Source organism: Protopterus annectens, chromosome 4.part1, assembly GCF_019279795.1.
Source record: "Protopterus annectens isolate FY-2018-M chromosome 4.part1, PAN1.0, whole genome shotgun sequence".
Lineage (NCBI taxonomy): Eukaryota > Metazoa > Chordata > Ceratodontiformes > Protopteridae > Protopterus > Protopterus annectens.
The window spans coordinates 609,284,933-609,302,229 of record NC_056734.1 but is presented as its reverse complement, the minus strand read 5'-3'; the positions used below and the strand labels follow the sequence as shown (position 1 = coordinate 609,302,229).

Below are 17,297 nucleotides of genomic sequence, written 5' to 3'. Positions count from 1 at the left end.
CTTTTATCCACCACATGCACTCAATACAGACCCTACCCTAGTAATTTACTATGACTACAGCTAAAACACTAATGCTGCTACCGTTAGTACCCCTGCTATCCATTCCTTATCACCTAAGCTCCTATGAATATGTACAGCATCTTGAAATCCAATACCCAAACTGTCAGACACCAGCCCAGCATTTAATAAGTTTATCCACCACATAACCACCCCTTCTCCTAATTCCTTTTTCCCCCAATTACCACCACCTGACTAAATACTGCTACATTAGCTTAAAAACCAAAACCTACAAAAAATCATAAACAAATTTTTAAGACTCATAAGCAACTTAAAAATGAATCTTATGAAGGATGGAGACTCCCAACCCTGGCCCATCCACAACAGTAGACCCAAGAACACCATCTAACAACCAAATGTGCACTACCCAGATTGATAGACTTCCAAACTCATTTCTGGACTGTCATCTCAACATCAGAAGCCTAAACAACAAGATACATAGCCTACATGGACTCTTAGCTGTTCACTCCCCTGATATCCTCTGCCTCACAGAAACCTGGCTAAAACCAATAACCAAAGATAACGAAATAGCCCCCCCCCCCCCCACACACACACACAGTGCAACAGCCTTAGACTGGACCAGATCTCCAGGAAAGGTGGCAGGGTAGCTGTACTATACAGATCTACCCTAACAATAACAACTGACACCCAATAGCCACCCCAGTTTGGCAATGCAGAAATTCTCATCACCAAACTAATAATAAACAAAAATAAATGCAGATACATTGTCTGCATTTATATTCCACCTGGCAAGAATGATAATACTCTAGAAAATATCTTAACATTGGCTAGCTTCTAACTATCCCCAGGAAACCATTGTCTTGGGGAACTTTAACATTGATTGGAACACCTGTTCCTCTGAAACTCCCTCCACCCATTTAAATCTCCATGGGTTTACTCAGATCATTGCCACCCCCACCAGATTTAGCAAAAATAGTGTCAAATATAGTATCCTTGATTGGATACTTATTGGCAGCCACCCCCAAAAGTACAAGTCAGGTACGGTCTGTATTAGAACATCAAAGTCTTGAAATTTCAAATGTTCTAATGTTGTCCACTATTCAGCAAACACTGAAAATAGCAAAGCCGCAGAACACTGAATTTTTTCCTAGGGAAAGAATTCGGTTGGCCATTTCTGTGGCTTTGCTATTTTCAGCACTGTGGTGGAAAGTTACGGGTCGGGTTCAGGTAAGTGTGCGATTGTGTGGACGTGAGGGTTAGGGCACGGGTTAGGTGAGTTAGGGTTAGGGCTCAGGTCAGGTAAGTGTGCAACTGTGAAGGACGTTAGGATAGGGCGGGGTAGGTAAGTTAGGGTTAGGGCGTGGGTGAGGTGAGTGTGCGATAGTGCCGGACCTTAGGGTTAGGGTTTGGGTTAAGGTAAGTGGATAGATAGTAGTGTATGTACAGTTTAGTGTAGGGTTAGATGTTGGATTTTAAGTGTATGTGTGTGGATTGCTGTTTTTTTGGTGTGCTTGTGTTGTGTGTATGTGTTTCGGAACAGCAAATTTTTTCCCTGGGAAAAAATGTGCTGTTCTGCATGTTTGATATTTTAAGCGTTTGCTGAATAGGGGTCGATATTAGAACATTCAAAGTTTTAAAACTTCAGTGTTCTAATATAGACCCATCAGTTACATTACCCGATGATCTAAGTGATCACTGCCTTACTTATATTATTAGGCTCAAAGCTGACATTCCCAACCAGTCCACCTACAAAACTATAAGAAACATCAGGAACTTTAACCTTGATGACTTCCAAAATGAACTCAAAGCATGTAATTGGAATGTCTGGAAACGACTCCCATTACAAGAAGCAGTTGAGTACTTCAATACCAGATTTCTGGCTATCCTTAACCACCATGCTCTTACCCGTACCATCCGTGTAAAAGCCACTGTTGCACAGTGGCTATCTAAAGAAACAAAACCCAAAATTAAACTAAGAAACAACGCCTGAGCCAGGTGACAAAGCCCCTATGGACCAAGTAAGATACTGGCAGCTAAGGAATCAGACAAAAAAATCTGTCATTCTAGACAAAAAAAAAAATCACTACACACTCCTACAACAAAAATATCAGCTAAAACCTCAAAAGTTCTGGGCTGGTATTAACAATCTTCTCCACCCAGGCCATTTCACCACTCCTACCCCATCAGCTGTCCTTGATAAATCCCCTGTAGAAATTGCAAACAGCTTCAACTCCTTCTTTACTGAAACTATCCAGTCTATAGCTACCCATCTCACTCCATCAGACACAAACACCAGCTCTGGCACATCTAGCCCTGATCCACCCAGCACCCGACCCACCTTTACCTTTCAAACCGTACCTACCAACCTGATCTGGACCTTACTCAAAAAGCTAAAACCTACTACACTAGCTGCTGACCACTTCCCAGCTGAATATCTTCAAAAAGCAGCTGATGCCATAGCACTTCCCATTTCTATTCTGATCAACAGATCCATCTCAGAAGGATCCATCCCAGCAATATGGAAAATATCACGTTATACCTCCCCATAAAAGAGGAAGTTCCACAGAATTATATAACTTTAGAGCTATAGCCATTCTTTCACCATTAGCTAAAATCATACACTTTCTTATTCAAAACAGAAAACTCGCCGACTCTCAGCACGGCTTTAGTCCATTCCACAGTACCACCGTGGCTCTTCTATCTTTCTCTAATGTCATCATTCTACATCATAACAACAACAAACTATCTTCAGCACTCTTCTTAGATCTCGCAAAAGCTTTTGATATGGTCAACCATCAGCTACTGCTCACTACCCTACAAACCATCAGTTTAGACCAACACACAATACAATGGTTTCACTCCTACCTAAACGGTAGACAGCAGGCTGTCTTATGGCAGAGCAAGCTATCATCCCAGCTTCCTCTAACCCTAGGCGTCCCACAAGGGTCCATACTATGTCCCCTTCTTTTCTCTATCATTATCAATGATCTGCACATCACCTTCCCATGAGCCACCTGCATCCAATATGCAGATGACTCAATGCTAATATGCTCCGCCTCCTCTCCTACACAACTGTAACCCTCACCCAGACCACTTTCAGCACAGTAGAAGCATGGCAAGCTAATCGCCGCCTGCTTCTAAATCCTAACAAAACCAAACTACTACTTTTCTCCCCTAACCGTAGAATTTCTCCTCCTTCCTTCAACATCAAATCTAGCAATGACACCATTATCTCCCCTGATGACCATACAAAGCTTCTAGGTGTAATAATAGACAACAATCTTAAATTTGATAAACATGTAAATAACACTATTAAGTCCTTCAACAAAAAACTTGGCTCCCTGTACAGCCAAACCTTTCCTCACCCCCCCTAGCTAGGGTAGCTATTTCAAAATCACACCTCCTCTCTACCCTTATGTATGCCTCCCCTGTAGTCACTATTCAAAACCAATCTCAACAAATTAGCAAGGTGTTACAATCATATATCGAGATTCGCTACTGGCATGGCTTTTAGGACCCACCATTGCCAGAACCTCAAAGCACTGGGATGGCTAGAGTATCCTACCCTTCTACAGTTCAATCAGCTTATAGTAGCACATAAAATACTCCATCAGCCTGATAACACCCCTGCCCTCGAAAATATTCTCACCCCTCATAGTGATCCAAGGCCATTATGCTCAGCTGATAAACTATTGATACTGACCCAAAAATCCAACAACTCTGCAGGCGATGCTATATTTGCCAACTCAACCAGTAAAATCTGGAATCTACTCCCTACTACTGTTACCAAGGAAATCTCATTACCCCTATTTAAAAGAGAACTCAAAAAATACCTCACATCTCATTGGCTGTGCTGTTGTTCTAAACCTGATTAACAACTTCACTAACTCATGTCTTGCAACCCAACCTGCTGTTTAGCCAAGTATCTCTGCCTCATAGCATTTAAATGTCTAAGCATTGTGAATTATGAAATCTGATTGTATTCTATGTTCACATTTTTTGATACGTCTCTGCCAATCAGATGTAAGTCTTAACATTGTGTATATTGATATCTCTGCCTGTATTCTTTGTCTATATTTTTCTAAACATGTCTGCCTGAGTTTATCACTCAGTGATTTATGTACTGTCCCTTTTTTGGTATGTGGAGCTTTTCTCCCTGGGCCGCCACTGAAAATGGACATATATCCAGTCGGACTATCCCACTCCACAAATGTAAAATAAAAATAAAAATAAAAATGTTATTGGAGCCAGCTACTTGCTTTTATAACCAAGAAGCATTGACTTATAAAGACAAGCTTGCTTTAAAACCTATTTTATGTAAATATATGCAGTAACCAGCATGCTATAGTAATCAGCTTTGAATTGTAAGTAGCATGCTGATTTTATTTATTTATTCATTCATTTATTTTCATTTGTTGACTGGTGATTTCTGTTTTGGTAGGGGGAAAAAAAGTTTCAGTGGAGGTCCAAGGCAAAAAGGGTGACACTCATTGTCGTTATGTGAACATGTTAAGACAATCGGCGCTGTTCACACACAAGCACCACCTCTGGTGAGATTCATAGAGGCCATTTATGCTAAATCTCAATTACCTCAAATAAACTTATGCAAGTTAAGTAACAATTAGATGGTAATGAGAAATGATATAAAACATTAAATACTAATAAGCCCTCTGTTTAAGGTTCACTGTCATATTTCAATGGGATTCTGTACCTTCTGCAGATATGTTATAAAAGGTTTTTCTATCTTCTTTGCAATCAGTGAAGATGCTGTCTCATGATTCTAACTTTGCAATTTCCCACTTGCCATCCAAGAAGGCAAAGATATAGACACAGAATAACTGACCATAATTCTGGCAATCAGAAAATCCTTGATAGATGCAGAGTGTACAGGGATATTGTAAGCATCTAAGTGAGCATGTATGGCCACGCAACAGTACTGGATTGATGCATGGCCTTCTTATCCCTGTGGATACTAAGGTGTATTTGCCACAGGGACTATCCAGAGACATACTTGGAACAAGCTGGGTATTTCTCAGGATTCTTCCTCAAGGATACTTCAACAAATTCTGGACGTAATCTTGGCATGTGTTGATCACTGTATTTATGTCTCACTGTCACCTCTGGACTGAGCCTGGACTATTTGTGCATTTTATGGGGTAGCACATTTCCCTGAGATGCTTGGTGTGATAATTTGCACCCATGTTTCCATTAAGGCACTGTCATGTCCACAGGTGGTTTGTAAATGAAATAGCTAGGGCTACCATTCCATTAACTGCCACACAGTGTGTGGCAGATGGGGATGCATCACCAATGTCTCTGCCCAGCATCGTGGCAGTGCGCATGATTCCTGTATATGGCACACCAGCTTACTCTACCACATTTTCCTGCATTGTAGTATGTCCAGTGATCATCTTGTTGGTAAATACAATTTATTATTTTTATAAAACAATAGTTATGCATAGTAAAATGTTTTCTCTGCCCAACTCTCCAGCCTTTCCTTTTTTTTGTTCTGTTTATCAGATGATGTAGAATACTCACTGGAACCACGGCTCGTGACACATATGAGAAATCTGTCACGAGCTGAGAATGATCATTTTAATACAGTCCTGTCCCAGATTCATATTGTCATCATGTTAAGCCTTTCATATCTATTTCAAGATTGTTTTCTTTTATTGTAGGTATAACCATTACTTAAAATGAAATGCACATGCAAATCCTCTTAATACAGGACTACACTGTGTAGATACATATTCGGCAGTTTTATATATATATATATATATATATATATATATATATATATATATATATATAGGTCTCCTTCTGTTTGTTGAAAACACAGTTTGTCATGAAACAGAAGGTTGAACCCACTTAAGAGAAAGTGCACTACATCGGAAGTGCACTTTCGCAAAAGATGATTTACCGAAGCACATTACAGTGGGGATAAGGAAATATATCCTTTTCCCCACTGTAGTGCAATCTCAGAGTTAGTATATTTAAGTAGGGTGGGTGTGAGGTGGGTGGGGTGCAGTGTTTACGGTAGTTTTTTTTTTCTGATTCGGTGAATTGGCTTTCGCAAAAGTGCACTTTCGATGTAGTGCACTTTTGGGGAAGTGGGGAAATTTCAATAAAGAAAAGTAGACCAATATATACACACACACACACACATACACACACACACACACACACACACACACACACACACACACACACACACACACACACACACACACACACACACACACACACACATATTATAAGTTGCCTTTGAAGTTAAACAATGATTTCAGTCTATTGAAAAGCATGTTAGTCAAATTGAAATGCAGGGTTTACATTTTAATTACCTGAAATGTATAACCAGAAACAGAATAGGTCTAGGACAAATGTATCCTGCATCTTTAAAGATAGGGTAGGTGAATGTACATGTGATCTCAACAAGGGGCTGTCATGTGAGCTGGATGGTGACTTTCTGCAATGACAAGACCTACTTGATGCAGGTGATCCTACAGACACTAATCTCACAGTGCTTCTGGACTGAGACCATGAATGAGAGGCTTTGCTACATGCAGTTCGATTCTGTTGTGTTTTCTTTCCTGTTATTTCCACTACCTTCATGAGACATACTTGTAGTGTGATGTCATATGCACCCACTTGTCCAGACGGTAACCACTTGAAATGTTGGGAACTGCTAGAGAGGATTCTGAAACATTGAGACTGAATGGCTGAACAAACAGACTCATACTAAATGTGAGATGGACTCTGCTGTCATCTAGAAGCTGTTCCTATTGGTCTGGAGACACTGGTATTGAGGTGCCATGTCTTTCTCCCACTAGAACCCATAATGCACTGTCACCATGTACTTGACTTTGATATCCAGTGTCACCTCCTACAGAGTTATTTGCATGTTGTGGGGTGTGTGATCCTGCTATTAAATTTGGTAAGTGTATGCCACTTTCCTCAGGCTGTCTCATAAATATAACTGTCATCTTCATTATTAGTCATTCTGATGCTTATATATACTACATTTACTGGCACACTGGAACTGCTTATTCCTGTGGATGACCCTGAAGAGAATGAATAGATTACATTCTTCTTCTTCTTTCGGCTTTTCCCAGTTAGGGGTTGCCACAGCGGAACAACTGTCCGCTCATGATTGGCAGTGGAGTTTTATGGTGTTAGAGTGTCCAATCCACCTACATCATGTCTTTGGGATGTGGGAGGAAACCGGAGTACCCGGAGGAAACCCACGTGACCACAGGGAGGACATGCAGACTCCGCACAGAAGGCACCCCAGCCGAGGATCGAACCAGAGAACCTCTTGCTGTGAGGCGATAATGCTAACCGCTTCACCACCATGGCCACCCAATGAGTTGATTACATTACATGCATAAATACAAAAATTTCAAGCATGGGCAGCAATGCCCTTTTAGCCTGCCACTGTACCAAAACAGTTGTCCTTATAATAAGTGTCCAGGCTGTTCTTAAAAATATCTAAATTAGTGCTTGCTTTAATGTAATTCTGTAGTCTGTTCCATGCATCAGCTACTCTCCCAGAGAAACAATTAGTACAGTTCTCATTTCGAGAAAATCTGCAAATAAGGTCTCCTCTTAAATATCTATATGAGACACTGTACACATTCAGATATTTTAGTCTTTTATAATAACTTAAATTTTCTTATGCATGGATGCCCTTGGCATTTTTCCACTGGACTCTTTCCAGTTTACTCATGCTTGTTTTCTTATAGGGTTTCCATATTGTTTTCCATACTAAGGTTTGGGTCTAATATGACTTCATCATTTATGAATTCCTAGATTTTATAAATCTTTTTATACAATCTATAATTCCATAACTATCATTAACCAACTGGCTGATATGATTAGAAAACTCAAAGCTGGATCTACCCATATACGCAGGTCCTTAAATGAGTCTGCAGTTTTAATCGCTGTGTGCCGTATTAAGTATTCACTTTTCAGATTATGTCTCCCAAATCTCATGTGCTTATTTTTTATGTATTTATCAGCATATTATTCTTCTGTGCCCAAATGGGCAATTTACTCATGTTCTTTTGCAGACATGCACTAAGTGTAACAAATGTATTAATTTTACCCATTTTCAAGCAATTTGCATACTGACTGTAAAACACCTCAGATGAAAAAGATAGATCCGAAAGATACAATCTAAACAAGTATGGGCCTAGGATAGAGCCCTTTGGCAATCTCTGACTGTAACGTCGAAATTCACCTGTCCAATTGCTGCGTGATAACTGCCATGCCCTATTTGTAAGCCATGCAGCTATCTGTCTTATCAAGAGTACATCGATATCTAGTTGTTCTAATTTATTGCTCAGTGTTTTGTGTATGAGCCTATCAAATACTGAAGATAAAACTACATAAATTTCATCACAGCCCAATTTATCATTCATAGCTGTTGTTATATTGTTACAGAACATCATGAAACAGGTGGTAATAGATCTAAGTTCAACATCTACATACTGGTATATGGTTTCAAGTCCCAGTTTTTCTAATTCTGACAATAATTTATCCACTATAACATTCTCTATTTTTCCAGAAAATAAACATAAACTTATGGGTTTATATAATTCCAGGTTTGTCATACTTCCCCTTCCTTTTTCCTTAAATAGAGGTTTAATAAGCACATGTCTCCAGTCATGAGGAATCTATCTATATTTATATGTACTAGTAAATAACAGATATAATCGTACTGTAAGTTCATGCCGAAGTGTTCTCAGGTCATTATTATTAATTCCATCTCCTCTTCATCTTTGTGCTTTATTTGGATCCAGTTTGCATAGTTCTTTTTCAATCTAATCTAATCTAATTTGATTTCAGTATCTGAGGTTACCTGTATGTCACTAGTATATAATTTATCACCCCCATTGTGGAGCTAAATTGCTTTATATAAAATTTTGTAAATAGATCTATAATCTATTTTGCCTGAGAATAAATTTTTAGAATCTACAAACACTTAAAAAATCTGTATGTCTTTCCTCCTACCACATCATATGTATCTATAAAATGTTGTCCTATTATGCTCAAAATCTTTATATAAATATTCTTCAAAATGTTCTTGATCATGTCACAGACTATGCTTAACTTGTCTGTTCAGCTTGTTTATTTAAGTTTTCAAAGTCATAGTTCTCTTTTCCATTTCTTATATATATTTTTGTTTCTCACATTAATCAAGTATCTTGTTCATATGGAAGTATATTCTCCTGATGGTGTGTGCCTAATGTTCAAACTTTTTTTTTTTTATGTTTTACATTCATTTTCTCTTTCAAAACTTTTCATCTTCTTCTGCAGTTTTTCCACTGAGTGCATTACTTCAACTAGTTTTCCACAGCGACTGTTTTGCTTCCAAGTAATTTGCTGTTAATCTTCAGTGCATTGGTTTACATTTCACTTTGCCAGAATTAAACTTTAAAACCCCGTGATCACTGCACATCAATGGTATTAAAACTTGACATGAAATAGTAATTTCTTTAAGAACACAAATAATGTCTAGTATTACTACTCAGATATTGGAGTATACTAAACATTTTTGGCGGCACAGCACCCATATTCATATACATACTGCAAGTCCATCTTCACCCAGTAAAAATTGTATTGCATTAACTATTACAGCATCATCCACAAATGTGTAATAGTATTGCAAACACTTATCATTATATTGCAATTTTATGCCATTGCTAACACAGTTGAGATATTTCACGTTTTACTTCTCTTTATTTACTCTGTCATGATAGTTCATGCATGAGTGACAAATCCTGTGCCACAATAAAGCAGTATGTATCATGACAACACAATACAATGATAACAATGCAGTACAGACTTCACTCACTTGAAATTATTTACTTGTATGCTGTGTGGCATAATCTATAAATACCAAAAAAGCATTGCAAACATTTATCTTTCACATTGTCATCAGCAGAACTTCCCCATTCATTTACAGTACCACTGTCAAGAATCCCCATTTATAAATGACACTCATGTCATCAGCATTAACATGAATCAACTGCATAGGAAAGTCAGATAAATGCAGAACACAAATTTCCTAGTAATAACTGCTCTATAAATTTTAATATGTACTATTTTCCAGCAACTTTTACTATATTGTTATTTTTATCTTACTTGATAAACTTTTCACCATTTCAAAATACTTTTCACCTAACTCAACTGACTGCAATGCTGCATTAAACTTATTCACATAAAATCAGGCTTATTTAGGTGTTGTATGCAATTTAAGCTGAGTTCTGCTTATCTGTATGATTCCCAGTAATATGTGAGTACAAATGTTAAAGGATTCATATAACTAGACCTCGGGTGGCTGTGAGCAAGTGGTGCTGAGCAGTGCTGTACAAAGTTGGCTTTGGGAACATGTGAACAAGCCTAATATATCTCAAATTTTCCTCTGCATAGTAAAGTAAAAACGGAGTCAACAACATTTAGGCTGCATAATCATAAGGCCTAATTCATGTGCATTATGCATACTGTGACACAACTTCTCACCTCAAAACACTCAGTAGTTTCTATCATAGTAAAATGACACCCACTAGAAGATTTATTTATAAAGCAAAGTAATATGAAAAAAAAAACATTATTATCAGATACACTACTTAGAAAGACATGCTTTCAAAAATAAGTAATACACGATTTTAAATCAAATGTACAAATAAAATTTAATACATTGCAATAGATTAACATGCAGAAGCAAAAAAAAAAATCAAATTAAATAGTAATGATTTAATAACTTTCACTTGCAATAGCAAACACATGTAATACTATTTGCTTAAAAATATGCTCCATGTTTATGTGACAAGGCGGTTTGGTAAAACTAAACTTGTAGATAATAACAGTTCCACACTTAATGACCCTATTTATCAGTTTGGTTGGTTTAAGGTGATGTCACACCCAGAGGGTAGGGTTCCCACACTCTGAACCACAGCCCTGTACTGACATACCTCACTTTGGTACTGGCACTTTGAATGATGGCACTTGTAAAGACATGAGGCTGAGCTCCAAGCTGGTCTGATAAGGAGACAAAAAACAGGGTCTACTTCTTGGAGAAGTCATGTCTGGATAAGATCAAAAGAGCATTACTCAGCACTGAATGGAAAAAGGTTGACACTTGGCAAGAGTATGGTGATTACCTGTCATGGCTGACAGAGGCCACCTTCTCTGGGTCTTAGTGCTGGTACAGTTATAATGACCTGAAAGGCACAGACCTGACCAGTTGGCCAAATGGATACAATAAGTTAGGGTGAGAAGGCCTGAGTTCCACAGAAAGTATTTTAAAATTTTATTTTTAAATCTTCTGTAAAGTGGATTTTACAAAAGAAACTGGGCAGGTATTGCAGAAATATAGCTAAATAAAACAATAAATGTATCTGTAAATGCAAATATATATCTGTACTGATAACAATCCAAAAAGAAGGGACAAGCATAAACATATCTGTAAACAAAAATGCATCTGTATTCAGTTACGGTATGTTTATGTACAGATATACTTTTGTGTATAACTACAATTGTATATGTATGATTCGAAAAGTAAACATGCATATATAATAGTATAAATGTACAGAGATATACATACACAAGTGTGTGTTTATACACAAACAGATACGAACATATTTGCATTACCAAATAATTTCCTATACTGTAAGTATAAGCTTATTAATTATTTATACTACAGGCAGAGAGATGTTAAAATGTTTTGGTTTGTGTAGTCCACAAAATATGTCTTAATATAATTATATAAGACAGGCATTTCTTCCAAAATAGTAACTGCACGTACAAGATGGCTAAACTCAGTCACTACACCCTACAGACTGTGGGTGGGGTTAAAGTAGCAACTGAATAACCAGCACAGACATTACTGAGAAATGCACTGTTCGATGTCTTACATTCAGAATTTAGGAGTGTGTTGCATACATCAACTTCCATTGTAATTACAGCTTTGCACTATGCATTTTTTAATTCATATCATGTGATGATTTAAAAAATGCATAGTGCAAAACTGTAATTACATTGAAAATATTTGCAAAGGTTGAAGAAAGTACCAATCCCTAAAAGAGACACACTATACACTGACATCAAAATGTAATTTGAAGGAAGTCAGGATATACTTCTAGTTCAACTTGCAGTAAACAAGAAATATTTAGCATTACAGATGGATTCAGTGCTGATACCTTATGAAAATATGTGCTTTGCTACTTAATAAATGTAAGCATATACAGGAGTTAGGCTCAGTAAAAAATGTATACAGAAATAAATACACAGATTCAGTACAAGAATAAATTCCATGCTTTGCTGATTAATAAATATAACATTTAAGAGTGCTTTGAACACACATCTGTGATAGAGAAGTAAGTATCCTCTATGTCTTTTATATGTAGCTGAAAAGGAACTTTCCTACAATCCGTCATAAGAGCAAAGGTACTTAAAGATACTAAAGTTGCTAATGAGTATGCAAACATGATTCTGAAATAAAGGAGCATCATTCTCCAAAGAAATGTGTTGAATAATAACTGACATTTTTACATTTAAGTACAAATCCAGAAATAATTTATAACACAAACATAATACAAAAAGTAGTATGCCTTTAGTATACAACTGCATGACAATCCATATCAGCAAGACATTTCAAATTTTACAATTTCATAAGTTACACCAGCTTATCCCCTTATTATCAGCAGACTACAGATCTAAACAAGCATCACCATTTTATATAGTTATACTGACTGATTTTCAGTTTTCCAGAGCCCTTTCACAGAGTATGTTTTGTGAACAAAAACTGTAATAAAAAAGAAATCACTATTAATAAGGACTGTACTGATGTATTATATTATGAGTAGATTTATTGTCTCAGTTTCTTGTTTGTCTTTCTGTATACTCTCACTCTCTCTCATTTTCTTATTTTAATTATACATTACTTTGTGTTTTTTACCACTTGCCCTTCCATTTATGTTAATTTATCCACAGGTCCAGGAGCTATAGGAGCAGCCCAACCATGCTCCTCCTAGGACAGGGAATGTTTACCTCTGTTCATCCATGGATGTTCTCTCAGTGCCAGGGCAGTGGCACTGGCCCTGTAGGCACCCTGGCACAGTGCAGCCTGGCTTGCCACAGAGTCCATGAGCTTTGGGAGTTGGCTGAGAATGTGGTGGAGCAGATAGTGGACACACATATTTAGCCAGTCCAGGATACTCTTCAGTGAGTTCAAGGCTCACTGCCCTGCTTGGCATAGACCATGGCACCACCACAGTTCACCAGTGCAACACCGTCAGGCAAGGAAAGATTTGAAGTCCTGTGGACTGGGATGCTGTTTTAATGAACTCGTCTCCACTTCCCTCCTCCATAATCTTCTCTCCTATACCCCCAATCCTACTTCCTACCCAAACAACCATCTTACATAAAAAGAAGGAAAAAAATGAAAAAGGGGAAGTCTCTCCAGGCAACAGTATAGATCCTCTCCTCTCCAACTTCTTCTAGCACAACCCTCTTTGCTATGTCTCCTGTTTTCAATCTTTCCTATCTTATCCTTTCCATGCTTTTAAAGAAACAATCAGGGTGTCAACATAATAATACTCCTATAGAAAGCATAAATACACTTTATGTTAATTAAATAGTTAATATAACAGCGCTGGATGCCACTTGTCTTAAATATGTGTCAAAACTTCAAACATGCTTGCTCACAACCACGTTCTACAATAATACCCGAATACTTCTGAAATTATATGAGCACTTAAGTTTTCACATACTGCTTAGCACATACTTAAGGATTAACCTCACCATCTTTACACATTTCACAAAGAAGGATTGATGTACTCATCACAAATAACCTGGGATTCGCGTACTTGATATAGGTATAGTGGCACTCTTCCTGAATAACTACTATGAAAGTACGAATCTCGAGACCATAAATACCACCTAAAAGCTCCATAACCAGACAATTTATGAAATTGTTCAGTAATTCACAAATGTACAATAAAGCTCACAATGAACTGTCTTCTTATATCAGTGACACTAGGTCCTAAGAACAATAACAAAATAACATTTTGTAGCACTGAGGACAAAGGCAGAGCTATTGTTACTTAATGTGAAAGCTAAGTATCAGACCTTGTGTTCTTCTACAACATGAATGTGCTGGTAAATTAGTGAGTGCTGAATTTACAAGTACTTTAACAAATTATAAGAGGTGCTTGTGCAACCTGCTAGCAGGAAAATTATATAACTAGAAGTCTGAATTCTTGGATTTATTCTAATCACCACTGGCTAGCATATTTTATGCAAAGAAATTGCAACAAGATAAACACGCGCACACACACACACACACACACACACACACACACACACACACACACACACACACACACACACACACACACACACACACACACACACACACACACACACACACAATTGCTAGAAGATTAAAAATATCATTAAAAAAGCCCCATAAGGAATCTGGGAAAATGAATAGCCATTACTTACCAATGAAGTAGTTGTTTCCCAAGGACAGCATTTCTTCCGGTAGAATGAGCCCACCCGAAGCCTGCAGGAGGGTGACACTTCTTCCATCAATGAGAGAGCACTGTTTGAAGCCATTATCAGTAACTTTCCACATCAGGATTAGTGAAGCTGTAGCTGTTTTCATTATTCTACAAAGAAAACAAAAAAGGGACAGTTTCATATTACTGCTACAGCAGTTACAAAGTTAGTCTTTTCACATGGTTTATTTAGCATGTGGGATTTGACATCAAATTACTAATTCTTTTGATACAAATAGTGAAATATTCAAAACATGCCTGTCATTGCTAAATTATGTCTTGGAAATAAGCGGAATAGTTTTTTTATGTTATATCTACTTAAAGCAATTGTTTTTCAACTGTTTATATACTTTTATTTCAGACTTGAATACCGGATCTGAAATGTTTCACATGCTGTTTCTCAACAGTATCTGCTTTACTGCCATTCTTACACCTGAGTGGACCAATTAACTTAGGCAGAGTACTGAGTTGTAATTCACAAACTATGCCTGCTACAGATTCTGATTAGATTGAACAACAGTGAGAGCACTAAATAAAGTGTGGACTTAAAAATGTTTAATTTCCTTAAGTGATACGCATATTTCATGTGTAATGAGAATGAACAGAGATGTCATTTTTTTCTACATGAAACAAAAGTGCAATTCCTTTGAAAGACAGTTTCTGGTTAACTTTTTATCACCAGGAATTTATTTCCCATTTATGAGGGTACCTATTACATAATTTGCCCTGATGTTTCATACATGCAAACAGGTATTCAAACTGTGTCATAATCTCAAGACAAATTAAGCATTATGATACCCAGAGAATTATCAGACTGACCACTGAGCTTTAGCAATTCATGTAAATTAATGTAAGATTTTTTTTTTGTACAGATGAAACATGACAAAACATGAAGTTTCTTAGGGGGAGGGGGTCAGCATTAAAAGCGGTTTGTATTTTTTTCTGGATGGAGTAGGGGAGACATTGGCAATTTAAAAACATACTAGTTTTTCTTCTCTGTGCCTCCTTGACATTTCTAGACTTAATAGGATGCTATTTTATATATTTTTGTATTTTTATTATAGTTGAATTCACAAAACTAAAAAAAAATATTTCTTAGTAGAGTTGAATAGTTCAGTCCACTAAACTGAAAACAACGTATTCTGGAGTAAGCAAGACAATATTAAAAGATTACTTTTCTCCCAGGCCATATCCAAGTGATTTTATTTTAAACTTGTGGACAATAAATTGCTTTACTAAATTTTAAAGTGCTTTTCTGATCAGTGATAGTGTGCATGAAGGAGAAAGGAAGGCTGTTTTGTGTGATGGACGAATGCATGTTTTGTATTATGTCTTGAATGAATCAATAGAGTAAGTAGGACATGTTGGTTACTATTAGAACTACCAAAGCAGACCGTGTTGCGTGTACCTGATGAGCAATTCTCTAATGCCGCAGTCACATTTTAAGACTTGTTCTTTTCAAACATCAGCATCTCATATGAAATTCTTCATGCCTGCAGAGGTAGCAGAGGGATAATGCCCTGAATACTTCCTAGATAAAGAGCCAAGAAACACACTGATGCACCTAAAGAAATTAAAACCAAAAACATGTGCACAACCTCTGGCAAGAGTAGTCCTCACACTCACTAGATACTGAATGAATTCCAACCAGACGAATGCCAGTGATGATGTCAATGTATTGAGTGTTTAAGAATTTATTGATACACAATAGTTAAGCCAATTGCTTTCATCCACACTGTATGCATCTGGACTTCATCAGAACTTGTACAACCAGAGTTTTGCTTTGCTGGTATTGCTATTACAGGTTCAGAAGCTGCTGCTCTCTGAATTCTTCTGCAGCACAACCAATAGATGTTTAAGCACACAATACATCAGCATCATCACTGAGGTTCCTTTGGTTGGAATTCAATCAATATCTATTGAATATAAGGGTGATCATGCCTTTCGGTGATACCTGGTGTTTACATTCACTAAACGTTGTAAATCTCAATGACCTTCATGCATTCACTGGTGGCATAGAAGAACAAAGGCTTGACTACATCTCGGATGACCTGAGTTTGACTGGTGTTTTTGCCCCTTGCCAACACAGGCAGGGAGGATGACCATGTCCATCCTTCGGGGAAGAAGCATGATGATACAACATACAGCCTGTCATACTACAGTGGGGACTGTGGCCAAGAATTAATGCTGGCCTGTGATGGGCAGGACGACCAGAGGATCATGGTAGCCCTAGAGTCTAGGGTGGTACACCCTCACAAGCTATATATCAGCCTAATAAAGATACGTCAGGATGTGTGTGGGTGGGCATGGAGCCCTGAAATAAGCCAGCCACAGAAAAGATGATACTGCAGATACTCTTCAGTTCTACCTGCAAAATGCTGTTCTTCCATTTCTCTTCCTATTAAATAGTGACATATTCTTCAAACTAACAAATTGTTGAGAAGTGAAATCTCTGATTATCCCAGATTTGCTTTTAGAAGGGGCTCTGGAACTGGCAATACTAGAGCCTCTTCTCTAGTAATTAAATAGATAGATTAACTGAGATTTAATAAAATAGGAAATATGACTTGCATAAATTGTGACTCCTATGAATATACGATAAGATAACATTGCAATTTAAATGGAAAATAATTTAGTATTACTCAATTTGTATGTGTACATTAGACAGGGTTGTTTATACTTTGTAACATAATTGTCCTAAGGTATATACTGGGA

General features: G+C 37.4%; 1 protein-coding gene across 1 annotated transcript in view; it reads right to left on the bottom strand.

Moving 5' to 3' along the window:
- Positions 1 to 17,297, bottom strand: part of DNER (delta/notch like EGF repeat containing) — a 1,500,171-nt gene that overhangs the window by 837,417 nt on the left and 645,457 nt on the right. The window contains exon 4 of the mRNA XM_044070411.1: positions 14,527 to 14,693. Coding sequence (XP_043926346.1) covers positions 14,527 to 14,693 — 167 coding nt within the window. The remainder of the gene's footprint in view (positions 1 to 14,526; positions 14,694 to 17,297) is intronic.